General features: G+C 37.3%; 1 protein-coding gene across 6 annotated transcripts in view; it reads right to left on the bottom strand.

The window, feature by feature from the left end:
- Nucleotides 1-271: 271 nt before the first annotated feature.
- Tet1 (tet methylcytosine dioxygenase 1) overlaps nucleotides 272-16,630 on the bottom strand; it is a 107,850-nt gene continuing 91,491 nt past the window's right edge. For 4 of the 6 annotated variants that reach the window (XM_074079015.1, XM_074079016.1, XM_074079019.1 and 1 more), the window contains 3 exons: nucleotides 16,261-16,398; nucleotides 14,038-14,353; nucleotides 272-9,798 (listed from right to left, as the gene is read on the bottom strand). In XM_074079015.1, the coding sequence (XP_073935116.1) occupies nucleotides 8,867-9,798; nucleotides 14,038-14,353; nucleotides 16,261-16,398 (1,386 nt within the window). In that variant the 3' untranslated portion in view covers nucleotides 272-8,866. Of the gene's footprint in view, nucleotides 9,799-10,396; nucleotides 10,478-14,037; nucleotides 14,354-16,260; nucleotides 16,399-16,630 lie in introns of all 6 variants that reach the window. The other 2 variants (XR_012449732.1, XM_074079017.1) reach the window with 2 other exon arrangements.

Below are 16,630 nucleotides of genomic sequence, written 5' to 3'. Positions count from 1 at the left end.
GCCACTCTATAACTTGAGCCACACTTCCAGTCTGTTTTGCTCTGGTTATTTTTATTTGTCCAAGCTGCCCTTGAACAACAATCCTTCCAATGTCAGCCTCCTAAGTAGCTAAGATTACAGGTGTGAGCCATTGGTGCCTGGCTCCAAATCTTAAGATCTTCTATAATTAAAACTGTGAATTCTATTGGACATTACATTTTAAAATATGCCTTTGAAGAGGAAAGAAAAATTAGACTACCAGGTGCAAAATAGAAGTATAAATTTTATTAAAACCACCCACAAAGTTCTGTGTAACCAGGAATGATACAATTTGCAATATTTTTTTAGAAACGCATGACAGATTTAAAATATATTTTCAATTACAGTATTCATTTAGCCTTATTCAGTTAGAACAATTTAAAAAATGAAATTTTATGATCTAAACAAATGAGACACACAAGGAAAATATAAGACAATTTCCACAACTATCTTTACATGTATATTTTTATACTACTACATTTTAATGCATTTTGCTACATAAACATGAAATCATGTACAACTGCTGTGCACCAAAATTTAGCTTAATTAGATCTTTCAAGTAACATGCAGTTCCAACTCACAAGTCTTCAAGTACTGCTAACAAGTGTTCCCTTGTCTGAGGACTAAAAGTTGATCCTCTATTACAATGATCATAAGATTATTATTTTTCCCTTCTACATGGTGAAGTGCTTTTTCATAAACTTTCCCTCATCTGTTAAGGACTAAACTAGATATTTTATGGAGTATTTCCTAAAGAATATTTTGGTGTCTGGGATATGTAATGCAGTAGGACAGCAATGGGTTAAAAAAAAAAAAGCAAAAAGCAAAGAGAAGAAATAAATAGTAAGGCCTGGGAGTACGGCTCAGGTAGAACAGTGCCTGACTAGCAAGCATGAGGCACTGAGTTCAACCACCAGCACCACCAAAAAAAAAAAAAAAAAAAAAAAAAAATTAACATATTCCAAGGAGAAAAAAGTCAAGTAGATACTTGAACTTGATATTTTTCTACTGGAAATTCAGCACTCCTGAATTTCTTCATTGCCTGTGAATATTTTAGTTCTATCAAAGATAAGCATTCTGGCTTCTCCTTTAAGTCACGCTACTAATATGCAAGTGAATTTACCTGGCAGATCACCATACAGCATGAGAGAAAATGAACAAAGTAGAAATTCATGTTTATTTCATTTTATTTTTATTTTTTTATGGGGAGCTGGGGTTTGAACTAAGGGCTTCACGCTTATAAAGCAGGCACTCTACTACTTGAGCCATACCTCCAGTCCATTTTGCTCTGGTTATTTTGGAGATGGGGTCTTCAGACCTTGAATTGCAATCCTCCCAATCTCAGCCTCCCAAGTAGCTAGGATTATAGGCATGAGGTACCAGCACCCAGCTTAGAAATTCATGTTTATCTTTCTGCCAAGTAACCCTACAAGTTTATCTTTAGGGAACAATTCATGATTTTCTTTTTTTAGTAACCCAAATATGATCATCCACCCATACATCACAATGCAAAAGCTGCCCTTAGTTTTTACTATAAAACCATTTCTGGAAAAAATATTTCTCTTAAAGCACGTATCACAATGTTATCTCCATAAAGGTTAAAAAAAATATGACCATACATTGCAATAAAAATATTTAATCTATTTCTTAAAAAGAGCTGTTTTGTAAAGTTATATATCGCCAACATTTTATCATATCACAAACAGGCATTGGTGAGAAAGTTATTGGACTCACCAAAAAGGGGGTTATTTGAATATTCACTTCTTTTGTGACCCAGAATGTATTGATGGAATAGTCAAAATATCCTACCTCTTTATAATGGAGATTACTAAAATAACCTATATAAAGAAGTGACTAAGAATTTTACAAATCTCAGCATTTTTCTTAACTCTCTAGGCAAAGATATACTTAAACTTTGACCAACAGATTTTGTGACTGAAGCAGAACAAAAATACAAGATAAATTCAAATAATTGAGAGACATTCCTACCTTTAAGAGATGTCAATAATTTTCATTTTTATCATGAGTGTCTGGGAACTAAAATTGTTTACCTAATACATTTCCTTCAAGAAACCCATATTTCAGTAAATTTGATTGTGAGATGCTGACTCTCATCACTGTTTTAAAAGTAATAATTTAAAAATTTATGTAGAGGAAATGATTTAGGATATTCCCCTTGTTTTAATAGCAAAGGGATATTCTTTATGGAAGCCTTTTTTCATAAGGAAGAAAAAATATGAAATGTCATAAATCTAAGCCCCAATGCAGAAGCCCTGGGAATTTGGGGAGACTTTCCTTCCTATGCATGAGAAAACAGGTGACTAAAAAATTTGTTTCACAAGTAAGGTTTTATATAAGTCTTAGATTAGGTCTGACAAAATGTCTCTTTAATAATACATGATCTCAAGTTGTGGTACAGAGATGTATTTAGCAGTCTGCAGATATTAAGTGTTGTACCCTCAGGTAGGTTGACTTGCTTTGTGACTTGGAGCAAGCCCCTGGCTGTTTTTGCTACCTGCAGGTTCCTCAACTGTAAAGTGAAAAATGTTGTCTGTATAACCCTCAGTTTGGGGGAGGAAAAGGTTGCACATAGTAAAGCATTCTGATAATCTAAATAATATAAAGCACAGGGGCCATAATTTTTATCACTACTATGTCTGCTTCCAAAATAGGTCCTTATTTTTAGCAGCTATTTTCAGATAAAATTGGCATAGAGGGTAGATAAGAAGTATTAAATGGGTCTCTTGCCTCTGAGTTGGGAGAGTGAACCTTAGTTGTAATAGCACAATTCTCACTCCTTACTCTCCCTCCACTTCCCTACAGTGCTTCATGAAGAGCTTCTCACAGCTTACTTATAACCCAAGAACTCTTCCAGTTTCATTTTAAAACTTTTCTCAGCCAGATTATAGTTCTTATTCTAGCTGAGTGTAGTGGCCCGAGTCTGAGATGCCAACAGGAGGATCATGAGTTCAAGGCCAGTCTGGAGCTCCATAGCAATTCCCTGTCTTAAAAACCAAAAGTTCCTACTATTGCCAACATTATGAAAGAATTCTAAAGGAGTACATTTATATTAGAAAATAGATACCATCTACAAAATTTGGTTGAGTTAAGAACAATAGGCAGGTATTCTATCCATAGATAAGACTCAGTCAGTAGTCACCAATTTTGTAATTAGCACGATGTGTTACACAGAAATAGCAAAGCCATACAATATAGAATATTGGAAAATTTATCTTAACACTCAAATGCCAACCAGGAAGTGAACTAAATACTGTAATCTGTGTTCTTATGACTACTACCTATTCCTAAAAACCGAACTTGCCTCTAACCAAAAGGACTGTATAAAAGCTCTTGGTCCTTCAGACTTTTGAGATGTGGTTATTAAAAGATAGAAAAACAGGTGGAGAGCATAAATTCCAGACTGGCCTGGGTTAGAGGGCAAGACCTCTCAAAGACAAATAACAAAAAGAAATATATTTTTTGCTTGTGGTACCGGAGATTGAACCCAGTGCATGCTAGGCAAACACTAAACCACAGAGCTACACCCCAACTCCCATGCATATTTGTGTAGGGGATCTGGGGAATGGAAGCAGGACAGAGACATGCAAAAGCATGAAGACAGGTCTTGCTATGTAGCCCAGGATGACAATGAACTCTTGATTTTCCTGCCTCTGGAGAGCTGGGAGTAGATAGGTAGAATTGCAGTTGGTTTCAATAATCTTTTCAGTCCTTTTCCTTTCTCTCTATTTCCTTTTTTTTGTGGTGCTAGGGACAGAACCCATGCCAGGCAATCACTCTGCCACTGAGCTATTTCCCTAGCCATGAACAGATTTTTAATTTAAAGGAGATCAGAGGAAAAGATTAAACATGCAAAAAAAGAATGAAAGTGCACTTAGTGGCCTTGGAACCTCAGTAAAATGAGAAAAGAAAAATAGTAACAAGCAGAGTTTCTGGTCAAGGATTCTAAGTTTATACCCTGCCAAATGGAAAATTGTTTTCCAATATCTCTTCTCCTAAAACGAAAATCTTTCTGACAGCTGCAAAATTTTTTCTCATGAACAATACAAGAGAGAGAATGCCTTACATAACAGCTGCAAGAGGCAAACATTCTATTTTTAGGACAACTAGCTTTATATGTTAATTTAAAGTCGTATGCAAAACCATCCTCAAACATAAATGGGCTAAATCAGCTAATGAACATGTATGGCTAAACAAACTAGAAGAAAACTTAGGATCCAGACAGAATCATGAGTATTATACTAGGGGTGGAAAAGGAGGAAGGAAATAAGCTGGATAAATTAAATGCTGTATACTACCAAAAAACAAATTTGAAGATGGTATGGGGCCTGTAAAAGGAAAGAGAAAATGAAAAGTAGCAGAATAGAATAAACAATGTCTTTTGAGCAAACAATGATATTTGATTGGCTATCCAGAAAAGAAAGGATTTAAACAAGCTGGGCACTGTGTCTGTAGTTCCCAGCTACTTGGGAGGAGAATTACTTGAACCCAGGAGTTTGAGACCAGCTTGGGCAACATACTAAGACCTTGTTTCAAAAAAAAAAAAAAAAAAAAATTCACATAAAAGATGGCTCTACCATCTCAGAAACTGACTCAATTTCTATTTGACAAACACAAGAAAAACAAAACATTCCATGAAACTTAATACACTGTATGAAAATATACAAACTCATCTTCTGATGGACATACTAATCCTGACTTTCTCAACTGCCTTCCTGAGACAGGGATGTCATCATTTTGTAAAGCTCTAAGAAGGCCAACATGGAACACAGTTTGATTTGGATAAACCCAGACTCTCTCTGCAACCAGGCACTGCGTACACTATTTTGATAGGAGGCATATGGACTGGCACTGAAACAATACACATATGAGCAAATTTAGGAGCTGTACATAGCAAAACAGTATTCAATTCATGTCGACAGCCACATCGAAACTAATTGCGAGGACATAACTAGGCAAGGGGCACATGAAGGGATCGTATAATCCTGGCTAGGTAGTATGGAAATATACTTCCCTTAATCATCTCAATGAAATAGTCTTTTATAACTCCTTTCTCGGTAGGTAAAAGTCAGCTAACTTCTGACATTAAGCGTATGTATAGAATGGATAGGCGAGGGGATCTTGACCAAGTTTCATTTCTAACTTTCTTTGCCTGAACCACTCAGGAAAAAAAGCCATTTTATTTTTGAATTGTACCAAAATAAGGCTATTTCCCAGTGATAAAATACCCTGTGGGTGAAAACTCCAAGTTTGTTTTGTACACTTCTCCTAAGCATCTGCTTCAACTCTGATTAGAAACTGACATTGACTTCTGTGTCTGGGCCCCAGTGATTGAACTACATGACTTAGGTGACTTCCACCACTGTGAGAGGCCACTACTTTACTACCTTATCCCATAATTCCTTTGTTATAAGATTCCACTAAAGATGCCTCACAATTTTATTAAATGTAGATGAAAAATTTTCCATGCATTCTAGTGAAATTGCACTAAAAGTTGCACATACCTACTGATTTAGTTGACACAAAATGAAATGTTGTAACCCACAATTGCTGGCAGTTGTCATGCAAGAATGTAACTTTATCTCAGATAAAAAGTCTCAATATAATTTCCATTTGAAAAAGACTACTTTGGGGTTATTTTCACACATGCTATTGTGAAATGGCAATCAGTAGTAGTCCACTGGAATGAGAACATTAGGAAGTAAGTTACTTCATATAAATGATGTCACTAGCTCATTTACACAGAGTATGCATTCAGTTAGCTACGCATTGAGGTTATGCCTTAAGTAAGTTGCTTATGGATCTCATCTAGTGAAATTCTGTATTTAACAAATGAAATTATTTCATCCACATGCAGACTGGATAACAAAGATGTTGGAAAGTTACTTAAGATGTAAACGTGTGGCAAAAATTTCTCTACAGCTATGTAGTTTCAGTTACCCTCACTTTCCAACAACTAATTTCAGTTAGGTTTAATGACAAGGTCTACTGAAACCTTTGTGGATAAACTGGAAATAAAATGTAGTAGGACAGACAAGCATAAGAAAAAAAAATTCACTGATATTCCCAATAGACATTAGAAGTGGAATTTTAAGGAGCAGGTACTTTTTTTTATAGGATTCTAAAATAGGCAGGGGTTATATATGATCATATTTGTTAACATTTTAACTATGAATCAACTAGGCTAATTTGAAGATTACTTTTGAATGAATTGAATATACCACAAAAGCAGAAAATTAAAAACCCAATTAGAATGCTATCAAAGAGATAAAATAAAAGGTAATTATACTAAAACATAAAGGAGTAGAAATAATGTTAGATGACAAGTTTTATGAGTGAGAATGTCATTTCAAACCAATTTATTTTGTTGCTTCATAAGAAAGAGCATTCGTAAAGCAGAGTAGTCAGCATACAATCACAATGCTGCAGGACATGGGAAAAATCACAGGGAGAATGGGACAACAAACGGTTCAAATCCAGAAATATACTCCAGAGAAATAGGAACAGAGTGCAGTTCCTACAGTGGGGTTATTGGTTGAGGCAGTCCATTCATGATGTTACTTACAACAGTGGAATGGAAACATTTTAGTTGAAACTGGATACTTTCAAGTACTTGTTTTGGTAAATTGCAACTAGCTTCACAAATCCTAATCTCATTAATCAACACTGGAGTTTAAAGTTTAGCATTAAGAAAGAAACTGTTTATTATACATATATTACCATGGATTATTTTGAAGGGAATTGTTTATTTCTTCAAAGATATTTGCAATCTTTTCAGTTTTAAAATTTTCAAATGTACTATGGCATAGGTGGTGATTCAAGGAAAAAGTAAATTGATATTTAGAAAGTTCGCATTGGAGAAATGGCTAGACGGGTGGATGGATAAAGTTGAGGACACAAGTTCTAGTGAAAGCTAAAGCCTAAAATCTAAACGATAACATCAAAAGGGTGTATTCCTGATAGGCTAAAACTAGTAATTACCTTATTGAAGCAGCTGAAGCAATAAACAATCACTTATATATTCATATGTATAAGAAACCTTAGGCTCAAAAATATACATGTTTTAAAACGGAAATCTAAGGCACACAAAACACTAAAACAAGTCAATGAAATACCCTATTTTACATATTCAAGAAGCAGAAATCTACTTGTACAAAAGATGATGGTCTTTCAATGAACATTTCATTATTTACAATCCCTTCATATTCCTTTACTTGGATTTTTAGTCAAAAGCTTTAAACTGATACTTTGCACCATATATTATTTTAATAAGTTAAGAACTTGCTGGAACTGTTTGAGTTTGCACCAAAGTTGTGTGTTAGCAGTTCTGGGCTTCCTATGGCATTTGCAAGGGAGAAGCACCATTAGGTTTTCTATACTCCCTAAGAATCTGACACTTTGAATGTTATAGCACCTCTGCAATTTAACAGGATCAAGTATTTCATGGAAGGTTCTTTTTGTTTTAAACATTGTTTGGGTAAATCCATTTTCTTTTGCTATAAAAAAAGGTCAATAAAACAATGGAAAAACTAAAATAAATGGAATGCCTACTTTTTCCTATTACCTAGAACGTAGGCATTCCCATCTTCCCAAATCCAACAGGTCAAGATTAATGGCTAAATGAGCCCTCGAAGCCATGTTTATAGTATCACTAGAACAATCTGACTGGGGGCCAAAGAAGATTTCTATGGGATTTAAAAAATTTTTCTATGTTAGAATGGATTTCAAAATGAAAAAGGCAATTTGGGATGGGTAGGCTTCTGGTTGCTTAATTTTTATAATTTTAATCACCATGTAACATTAGAAGCATTTGACTCTTCTAAATACCATTTTGTTCCATCTCCTGGAAACATCTTAAATGGGGTATAGTGAAAAGGCTGGGATGAAAATAATTTTGAGACCACTGTTGCTCAGTCAAACAGAAGAGAGCAATCTTTGTTCAGTCTCTCCCCACATACACCAAAAAAATGTTAATTGTTATTGGTGATGTTTCCCAACTCCAACTGTAGAGATTTAACTATTTTATATAATTAGCTAATATGTAATGGGAAAGGACACATTAAAAGAATATAAACCATGTATATGATTTGAATACATACTGCAGTTAACAAGATGGAACTCTACACAGCAAGAATAAATGATTTCTCTTGTATGCAAATATGCACAAACAATAGACAATAGGATTCTTATACTATACTATTTCAAGTTACTTTTAAAAATAGAAAGTGCTTTTAAAATATATATTTACAGTATATGAACAGCCTCCAACCATTACTAATAATAATGAATTATTTTATACAGGAGAAATATTTTCAGAGAAAGAAAGCATTTCATTGGTCGATTTCAAAAGGATATGCCAATTTTCTAGCAATGATTGGAAGATGTTAGAATAATGGCACCTTGAAATAAAAATTCAGCTTATGTTTTACTGTGTTGATGTGGTAAAGCACCAAGAGCTGTGTAGAGTTAACACTGTGTGTTTTGATTTTACATCACAGAACAGGAACCTGTTAAAATCCTCTTGTTTCATAGTAAACAGACTTAATTTAAAGCACCAAACTGAGTGATTCTATCAATGTTAACACCTAACCAAAACATTTCTTTATGTATTTAAAACTATAAAACTTTTTATTTTTGCTTAAAATGTGCACCTTCTACCAATTTTCAAAATATAGTCACAGTTAAGTACCCACCCCATTTTTTAAATTTTTACCTCTGACTGGAAATGGGTGAGATGAAGATAGAGTGAACGACACCATGACTTTCTTTTAACAGCACCTTGAAAAAATACACTGCACTAGCAGAGGCATTAAGGAGGGGAGAAAAGCCTTCAGACCCAATGGTTGTAGGGCCCCGCCACTTGTGTGAGTGCATAAGGGGACACGGTGACAATGTTGTCATGGGTTAACGTTAATGCTTTATGGGAAGGAATTTGGTTCAATTCATTTCCTGGTGGGGGCTGCCCACCACCCTCCATAGCTGCCTGGTCTTTCTGCTCTAAGGCCTTCAATCTCTTATTCCTAGCTTCTTTAGCTTCAAACTTAATCCTGTTGAGTTCGAAACCATGTTGGGGCAAGTTTAGGTTTTTGTGCTGGTAAAATACAAGGGAGAGGCGAGCGGGGTGACAGCGGTTTGGGTTCAAGACAGGAGTGGTGGCATGAAGCTCTCGGCGTGCACACTCAATCAAGATTGAGCTATGAGTGGGTGCTATGGCCACCCCACCAATGTTGGGATCCAAGAAGTTGGGCTCATCGTCTGACCAGTACTCTTCAACGTGGGCCACTCTGTCCTCTGCAGGAGACAGGGCGTCCTCTGACAGGGGATCATCTGACATAGGCTCATCTGCTTCAGAATGCTGCTCATCCTCTTCCCCTACACAGGGAGCCAGGCCTGCAGGAAAAGCAAGGTCTGGGAGTTGCTGGGCTGGCACACAACAAGGGAGCTGCCCAGATAGACCAGTGGCAGGCTCAGAGGAAGCAAGGGGCTCAGTTCCTGGAGGAGACAGGGTGGGAGGAGGAGCCATGTCACCAGGCTGGACAGCACCAGAGCATTCACCAGCAGCTGCATTAGCACCAGAAGGCATTGTGCAGGGGTAGATGCCACTTCTTTCTGAGATCCCAGGTGAGGCTGCTTTATTGCACCTCACTGGAGTCGTTTTCATGGATGCTGCCTGCAGAGGCCAGAAGGCTGGACACAGGTTTGCCTCTTTCACTGGGAGAGGAGTGCAGGGGACCGAAGAGCAGCTTTTAGTGTTCTCTGTACCTTGGAAGATAAAATGAGGTTTAGTTTTACTTTTTATGGTAGCTTACAGTGTCTCACTATTGATCTCTAACAGAAAGAACCAACAATGTGAAGATAAATATAACTTTTTCATATAATGACTTTTCTTCAAGAATTCTTGGGCTGGAGTTTGGCTCAAGAAGTAGAACACCTGCCAAGCAAGCTCTGAGTTCAAACCCCAGTACTGCCAAAAACAAAACGAAACAAAACAAAACACACACACACACACACACACACACACACATACACACACACACACACACACACACCAATTTCATCTTTGCTTCTTTACCACTAAGTAGGTAGATCGTTACTACTTCACTGGTCTCATTAGTAAGTATAGGCAACTTACCCTGTAATCATTACACAAGTCTAAAATGGAAATATTTTTATTAAAAGATATTCTACCTATTTTGAAGTTATTTTTTGGAGGAATACAAAAGGAGCAAAAGATGAAAAGTAAAGCAGCAATTTTCTGAAATGATTAACAATTTAACACAGCTTTGTTTTCTATAGATCTGCAATTCTCAGATGATACAACCTGGTGCTATGACAGTTCTTGTTACTCAAGAGAACTTACAAGCAAGAATCAAGCCATCACATGAGGAAACTGATGGAGCTATGTGTGGTGGCATCTCTCATTACAGAAGTAAAACTGTGACTGCAGGGAAGGAATGAGAAGAAAGGATTTTTAGAAAACTGTGTTGTTAAATGACCCGAACAATGTATGCACATGTGAATAAATGATTAAAAAAAAAAAAAAAAAGAAAATTTTGTTGTTGCTGCACTGGGGATTGAACCCAGGGTCTCAAACAAGCCAGGCAAAGTGCTCTGCCAGGCCTTCTGGTTTTGTATTTTGTTTGTCAAACAAAATCTTAACTAACTTTTCCCAGGTTGGCCTCAAAGTAGCTGGAGTTGCATGCAGGTACCACCATGCTGGGCTGGATAAATCTGTTAAAAAAAAAAAAATCAACAACACGTCCTTGCCTTGTATGTGCAAGATCTGATGTTCAGTCTGCAGCATCATGAGGTGGGGGGAAAGACAGTCAAAAGAGAGTTGCAAGTAATTGCAATCAGGAAAGGCACATGAAAAATGACATCATGGAATATAATGATATAAGAAACATATCATTAAAAATTGAGTATCAAGCTGGGCGCCAGTGGCTCATGCCTGTAATCCTAGGAAAAAAGCCATCACAAAAAAGGACTGGTAGAGTGGCTCAAGGTGAAGACCCCGAGTTCAAAGAGCAGTACTGCAAAAAAGAAAAAAGAAAAAAAAAGTCATTTTGGTTTTTTTAGGGCCTCTTGCAAGACTATATTAATTTTAAGACAAAACTGTGCAGTCCTATGAAAATGACAGAATTTTGATAGAATTACAGTGAATATGTAGATCATCAGTAAAACAAGGCAGTGATAACCAAGAAGGAATAGTAATTCTCCCCCACCTTGACCTAAATAGTTCTCTCTACTGGATTTGTCCCATCATTATATAAATGCCTGCATGAACCTGACACTTCCTTCATCTTTCTTTCTCACAAATATAAAAATAAAGGAAGCTAGAGAATACCTGCAAAAAAATTTTCTGTAGGAATGCTGAGGATGGAATCCAGGGCCTGCCAAATGCTAAGCACATTCTTTATCTCTGTCCTACTCTGGCAGCCTTACTCTGTAATTCTAAATTTGAAGATCAGTATAATTCATGATCTATTTTTTCTATAGGCTCCATAGAGAAATGGCTGATTTTAGATATGGGGCAGAGGCAGAATTATATAAGATAAGGCTGGAACATCCTGTGTAACAGAAGCTAAGAAAGCTAAAGAACCATGATTATGACAAAAAAAAAAAAAAAAAAAAAAAAATCCCACAATGCCAGCTTGAGTGGTTTGTACAAACCAAAGATGGGAACATTTGAAAAATCTGAAGCATTTTAAAACAGTGGGGAGTGGGGTGGATTGGGGAGGTGGATCAAGTGGTAGAGATGCCCCTGCAGAACAAGCAGAACGCCCTGAATACAAACTCTGATAAAAAAATTTTTGTACAGGGTAAAGAGTGGCTCAAGTAGTAAAAGTGTCTGCCTAGCTAGTGTGAAGCCCTGAGTTCAAACCCCAGTAAAAATAAAAGTGTTATGGAAAAAAACCAAAAACCAAAAAAACTTTAGTGAGGGGAAAAGCCCAACATATAGGCATTGAAATGTAAACTGTTAAAACATTTCTGAGCTGAAAATCATAAATTCTGGAAGATACATGGGAAGCAGTTAGTATCTGGAAAAATGATGACTGACCCCTCAGAATTGCTTAATCAATGAATGAGGTTGACAATATGACTCAATCAATATGAACATCACAAAAGGAATCTATAAAGAAATGAATTGTGCAAATCACTGGTGCTATTCTCTTTATGGTATTAAAAAATAAAGTGAAACTGAATTGGATGAAAGCAGGGTGCTGGAGGCTCAAACCTGTAATCCTATTTGGGAGGCTGAGATCAGGGGAATCTCGGATTGAGGTCCATCTCCAAAATAACCAGAGTGAAAAAGACTGGAGGCACGGCTCGAGCAGTACAGTGCCTGCTTTGTAAGCACAAAGTCCACTCACACCAAGAAAAGAAAAAATATCTAGTGTAAATCTAATCAAATTATGTATATCTAATTATATCTACAGTTCCAAATCTACTCTTCCTTCCCCAGGCTTCATCAGCATCCTTCCAGGTTCCTCTGGTCAATAACATTGGGACAAGTACTTATTGTCTTATACTCCATATTTAACCTATCAGTAATCCTGGTCACTCTATCTTAAAAAAAAAAAAAGAAAGAAAAAAACATAGGGGTTGGGGATTTAGCTCAGTGGAAGAGCGCTTGCCTGGCAAGTGCAAGGCTCTGAGTTCGGTCCCCAGCACTGAAAAAAAAAAAAAAAAAAAGAAAAGAAAACAACATAACCAGTCACCAGTCACCTCTCATGTGCTCCCCATTAGCTTAGCCACTATTCTCCATTCTCTCCCAAGTCATTAGGATAGATTCTTCATAACCTCCCTATTTTTGTATCCTCTGCCTCCTCAATTCTGTTTCAACCCAGTAACCAGAGATTTCCATTTCAGACCTATCACATCTTTGGTACATTCTAAAATCTCTAGTAACATTCCTCTGGCTCTCAAAACGTAGTCTTTACAAGGGTCTAAGCTCACTCATCCCCTTACCTCTCGGACCTCATCTCCTATCATTTTCATTTCACTGTTGGCTCTATCCATGCTGGCTCCTTTGCCTAGTTCATATACTGAAGATACAAGAATGCTAGTTCTCCAAACAGTGAAACCCTGTCTCAAAAAACCAAAGCAAAACAAAACTACAGAGGAGGCAGAAATACGAGGATTTTAAGAACGTATCTGGAAAAAAAATGGTGGATATGGTAATCCATCCTTGTAATCCCAGCTACTAGCTGAGAAAAAAGTGTGAGACCTCATATGAAAAAGAAGGCACAAAGCACTGGGGACATGGCTAAAGCAGTGGAGGAAGCCCTAGCCCCTCAGGGGAACCCATAGGAGCTTTCCTTCATTTTAAATGAAGCCAGAAATAAAAAGATCCTCAAATAGTGATGGGTCATATTTGTTGATTTCTTAATTTTAAACTATAATAATCAGAACAAATGAGATTAAAGAATGAGGAGTCAACCCAGCGCCTAATCCTAGCTACTTAGGAGGCAGAGATCAGGAGGATCATAGTTGGAAACCAGCTTATCTAGAAAAACCCATCACAAAAAAGGGTTGGTGGAGTGGCTCAAGATGTAGGCCCTAAATTCAAAGCCTAGTCCTCAATAAATAAATAAATAAATGAAAACAAACAAACAAAAAGATACGGAATATTTCAAACATATACAATGAAATGAGTATAATGAACCCCCATGTACCTCACCCAGATGTAACAGACAACACTCTGAGGTTCCCAGCAATGCTATTTTACAAGTAAGTGGAAGCTTTCGAATTAAAATAATAGTAGTAGTGATAATAATAATAATAATAAAGGCTGAGGGTGCGGTTCAAGTGCTAGAGTGCCTGCCTTGCAAATGCGAGGTCCTGAGAACAAACCCCAGTACCACCAAAACATCCGTTAAATACAGTAGTACTTTCTTAAGTTAAAAATGAGTCAGTATCTCTGCACAATGCCTCAAAGATGGCACAAAGGTCAAGGAGAGGAGAAAAAGTTCTGCCAATGAAGGGAGGAGCCCTTACTGGTGTTTCCTGAGGCCGAGGGATTCTTCCTCTTGAGTTGCTTCTTCTCCACAGCTCTTATCTTCCGATCCAGAACCTCGGTCATCATGGCCGACCTCTTCTTCCCACATCTGGGGACCGGCTGGGTAAAGCGGGTTCTCTTCTTGCGGGAAGGCTGCAGGACCTGAATGGCCCCGGACCTGATCTTCTCCTCCATCCCTTCCCTGGAGCCGAACTCATCAGTGTCCGCCAGTCTGTACAGCGGGAGGACGTGGAGCTGCTCATCCTCTGGGACTACGCCCAGGGAGCGGTTGTCTTCGCGGGTTAGAGTACACACCTGCAGGAGGAACGCGGGAACAGCGGGAAGGAGATGCAGCATCCGCGGCGCCATGGCAACCATTTATTTCCGACTGGCTGCTGCTGGTGCATTAATTTTGGATAGTTTTTCTAGCAACCCACCAAAGCGATTCAATTTTAGTGGCTATTCAGTTTTTTTGCAAACAGACAAGTGTAATTTTGAGATGAGTTCTTTTAAATATAAAAATGTTGTACATTTGGGGATGGAAGTATGGCTCAAGTGGTAGAACACCTACTTGCTTTGCAAGTGTAAGGTCCTAGGTTCAAACCCCAGTCTCACCATAAAAAAAAGTTGTGCATTTATGTATTTCTTTTTTCTTTCCTTATTTAATTTTTTTAAAGACAGGATCTGACAGCAAACATGGAGGTTGCCTCAGCCTCCTAAGTGCTGAGACTATAGGTGTGTACCACTACTTGGAACTAATAGCTTTGATTTGAAGCCTTCTTGTTATTCATCATGTAAGTTAAGGAACAGTTTTTAAACTGTATTTACTACATTCACATTAAATATTAGCTATTAAAAATATGACTGAGCAAATTGGTCATGCCTGTAATTCCAGCTATTCAGTAGGCAGATAGAGAGAGGAAAAGAGGATGGTGGTTGGAGGATAGCATGAGGAAAACATCAGGGAGATCCCATCTCAAAAAATAAGCTGGGTAAAATAGCTCGCATCTGAAATCCCAAATAGACAGGAGGAGTGTAGCTGGATGACGGGGCAAAAACTCAATTTCTTACCCAAAAAAGGAATGGGGTAGGGAGAGTGTAGTCTTTCAAGTGATAGAGTGCCTGCCTACTAAGTTAAAACCCCAGTACTGCCCACTCCCTAAAGAAGATTTAAATGAGGTCAGATTTTCTTTCAGCAGAGGGCTTAATTACCATGAATTATTCTAATTTGCTGGAGTTTCCTTAGGATTATTTTTTCCACTCATGATACCAAGCAGTATTTAGTTACAGAGGGTTTTCTATTCTTGAAAAAAATAAAACAAAACTGATTTTTAACAAGTTGCACATCTTAAAAAAAGTTTTAAAAAATCATGTTTTATTATAGAACATTTAGAATGTACAGACAAAATTTTTATTTTTTGGTGGTACTGGAGTTTGACAGACAGTATTTTTAATGAATTTAAATAACGTCACTGAAATATAAGATCTGAAGGTTAAATTTAAAAATTATTGCAGAGTTCTGGAGGTTTAGCTCAACTGGTAGAATGCCTGCCTAGCAAGCATGAAGACTTGACTTCAAGCACTGAGTTCAAAAAAATTAAATAAAAATTGTTGCAAACCATTTGACTTTGCTGATATACATGAGAACTTCTACAATTTCTTTTCAAAATGCTTTTACTAAGAGCTAAGGGAAATCACTAAGTTCAGATTTTTCACACTTCATACCAGTTGAATAAGATCAAAGCATATACTAAAAACAAAGCCAAAGCAAGCAAAATGCCTAGCACAATTCCCCACAAAATACCTGGCAGTCCACCTAGCAAAAAGAAACAACTAGCTTGCCCAATTGTTTTCATTATTATTTGGTGGTACTAGGGCTTGAACGCCGGGCCTCGTGCTTGCTTGGTAAGCATTCTAGCTTGCTAATTTTTTTTTTTTTTTTTACAAATCAGCATTTCACAGAATTGTAATTTATGTAAATCATGTATTTCTTAGGGAAAATGCCATAAATACATAATTCAAGCATGTCAACAAAATATCTAATATTGATTCTAACACTGAGAAATACATTGACAGTAAGTTTAACAAAAATACCACCCATGTATACACTTAACCTTCACAGCAGGTAGACAGTGGTCACGCAAGAGGCCCTGTGTGGTCCAGGCTGGCCTAAGATGTAGTAGTGAGAGAACTTTCAGACCAGCAAGCTCCTCAGTACATACCACAGTGCTCCCGTTATTCATGTTGTGAATGTCCCTGTGGGAGTGAGCACAGAAGTCCAGGCAAGCAGTGACACCAGAGAAAGGACGACCATTCTTGGTACCGAGGCGACAAGCTTGGGCAACATGTTCATATTCCACCTAAAAAATGTATAAGACACATTATTTAATTTTTATTATTATGAAGTTTTATTAGGATATTATATGGGGGGATTCGTAGTGACAATTCGGATTCGATTTACACTGTACATTATTTGCATTGCCTCCACAGTGATAGTGATCAAACCCAAGGGCTCCCACATGGCAAGTGATCCACCAGTGGAAACATCCCCACATGTTCTGGTAGAGGATCACGGCTTGAAGCAAGCCCAGC

The sequence above is a fragment of the Castor canadensis genome, chromosome 7 (assembly GCF_047511655.1).
Source record: "Castor canadensis chromosome 7, mCasCan1.hap1v2, whole genome shotgun sequence".
NCBI lineage: Eukaryota > Metazoa > Chordata > Mammalia > Rodentia > Castoridae > Castor > Castor canadensis.
This window is presented reverse-complemented; position numbering and strand designations above follow the sequence as displayed.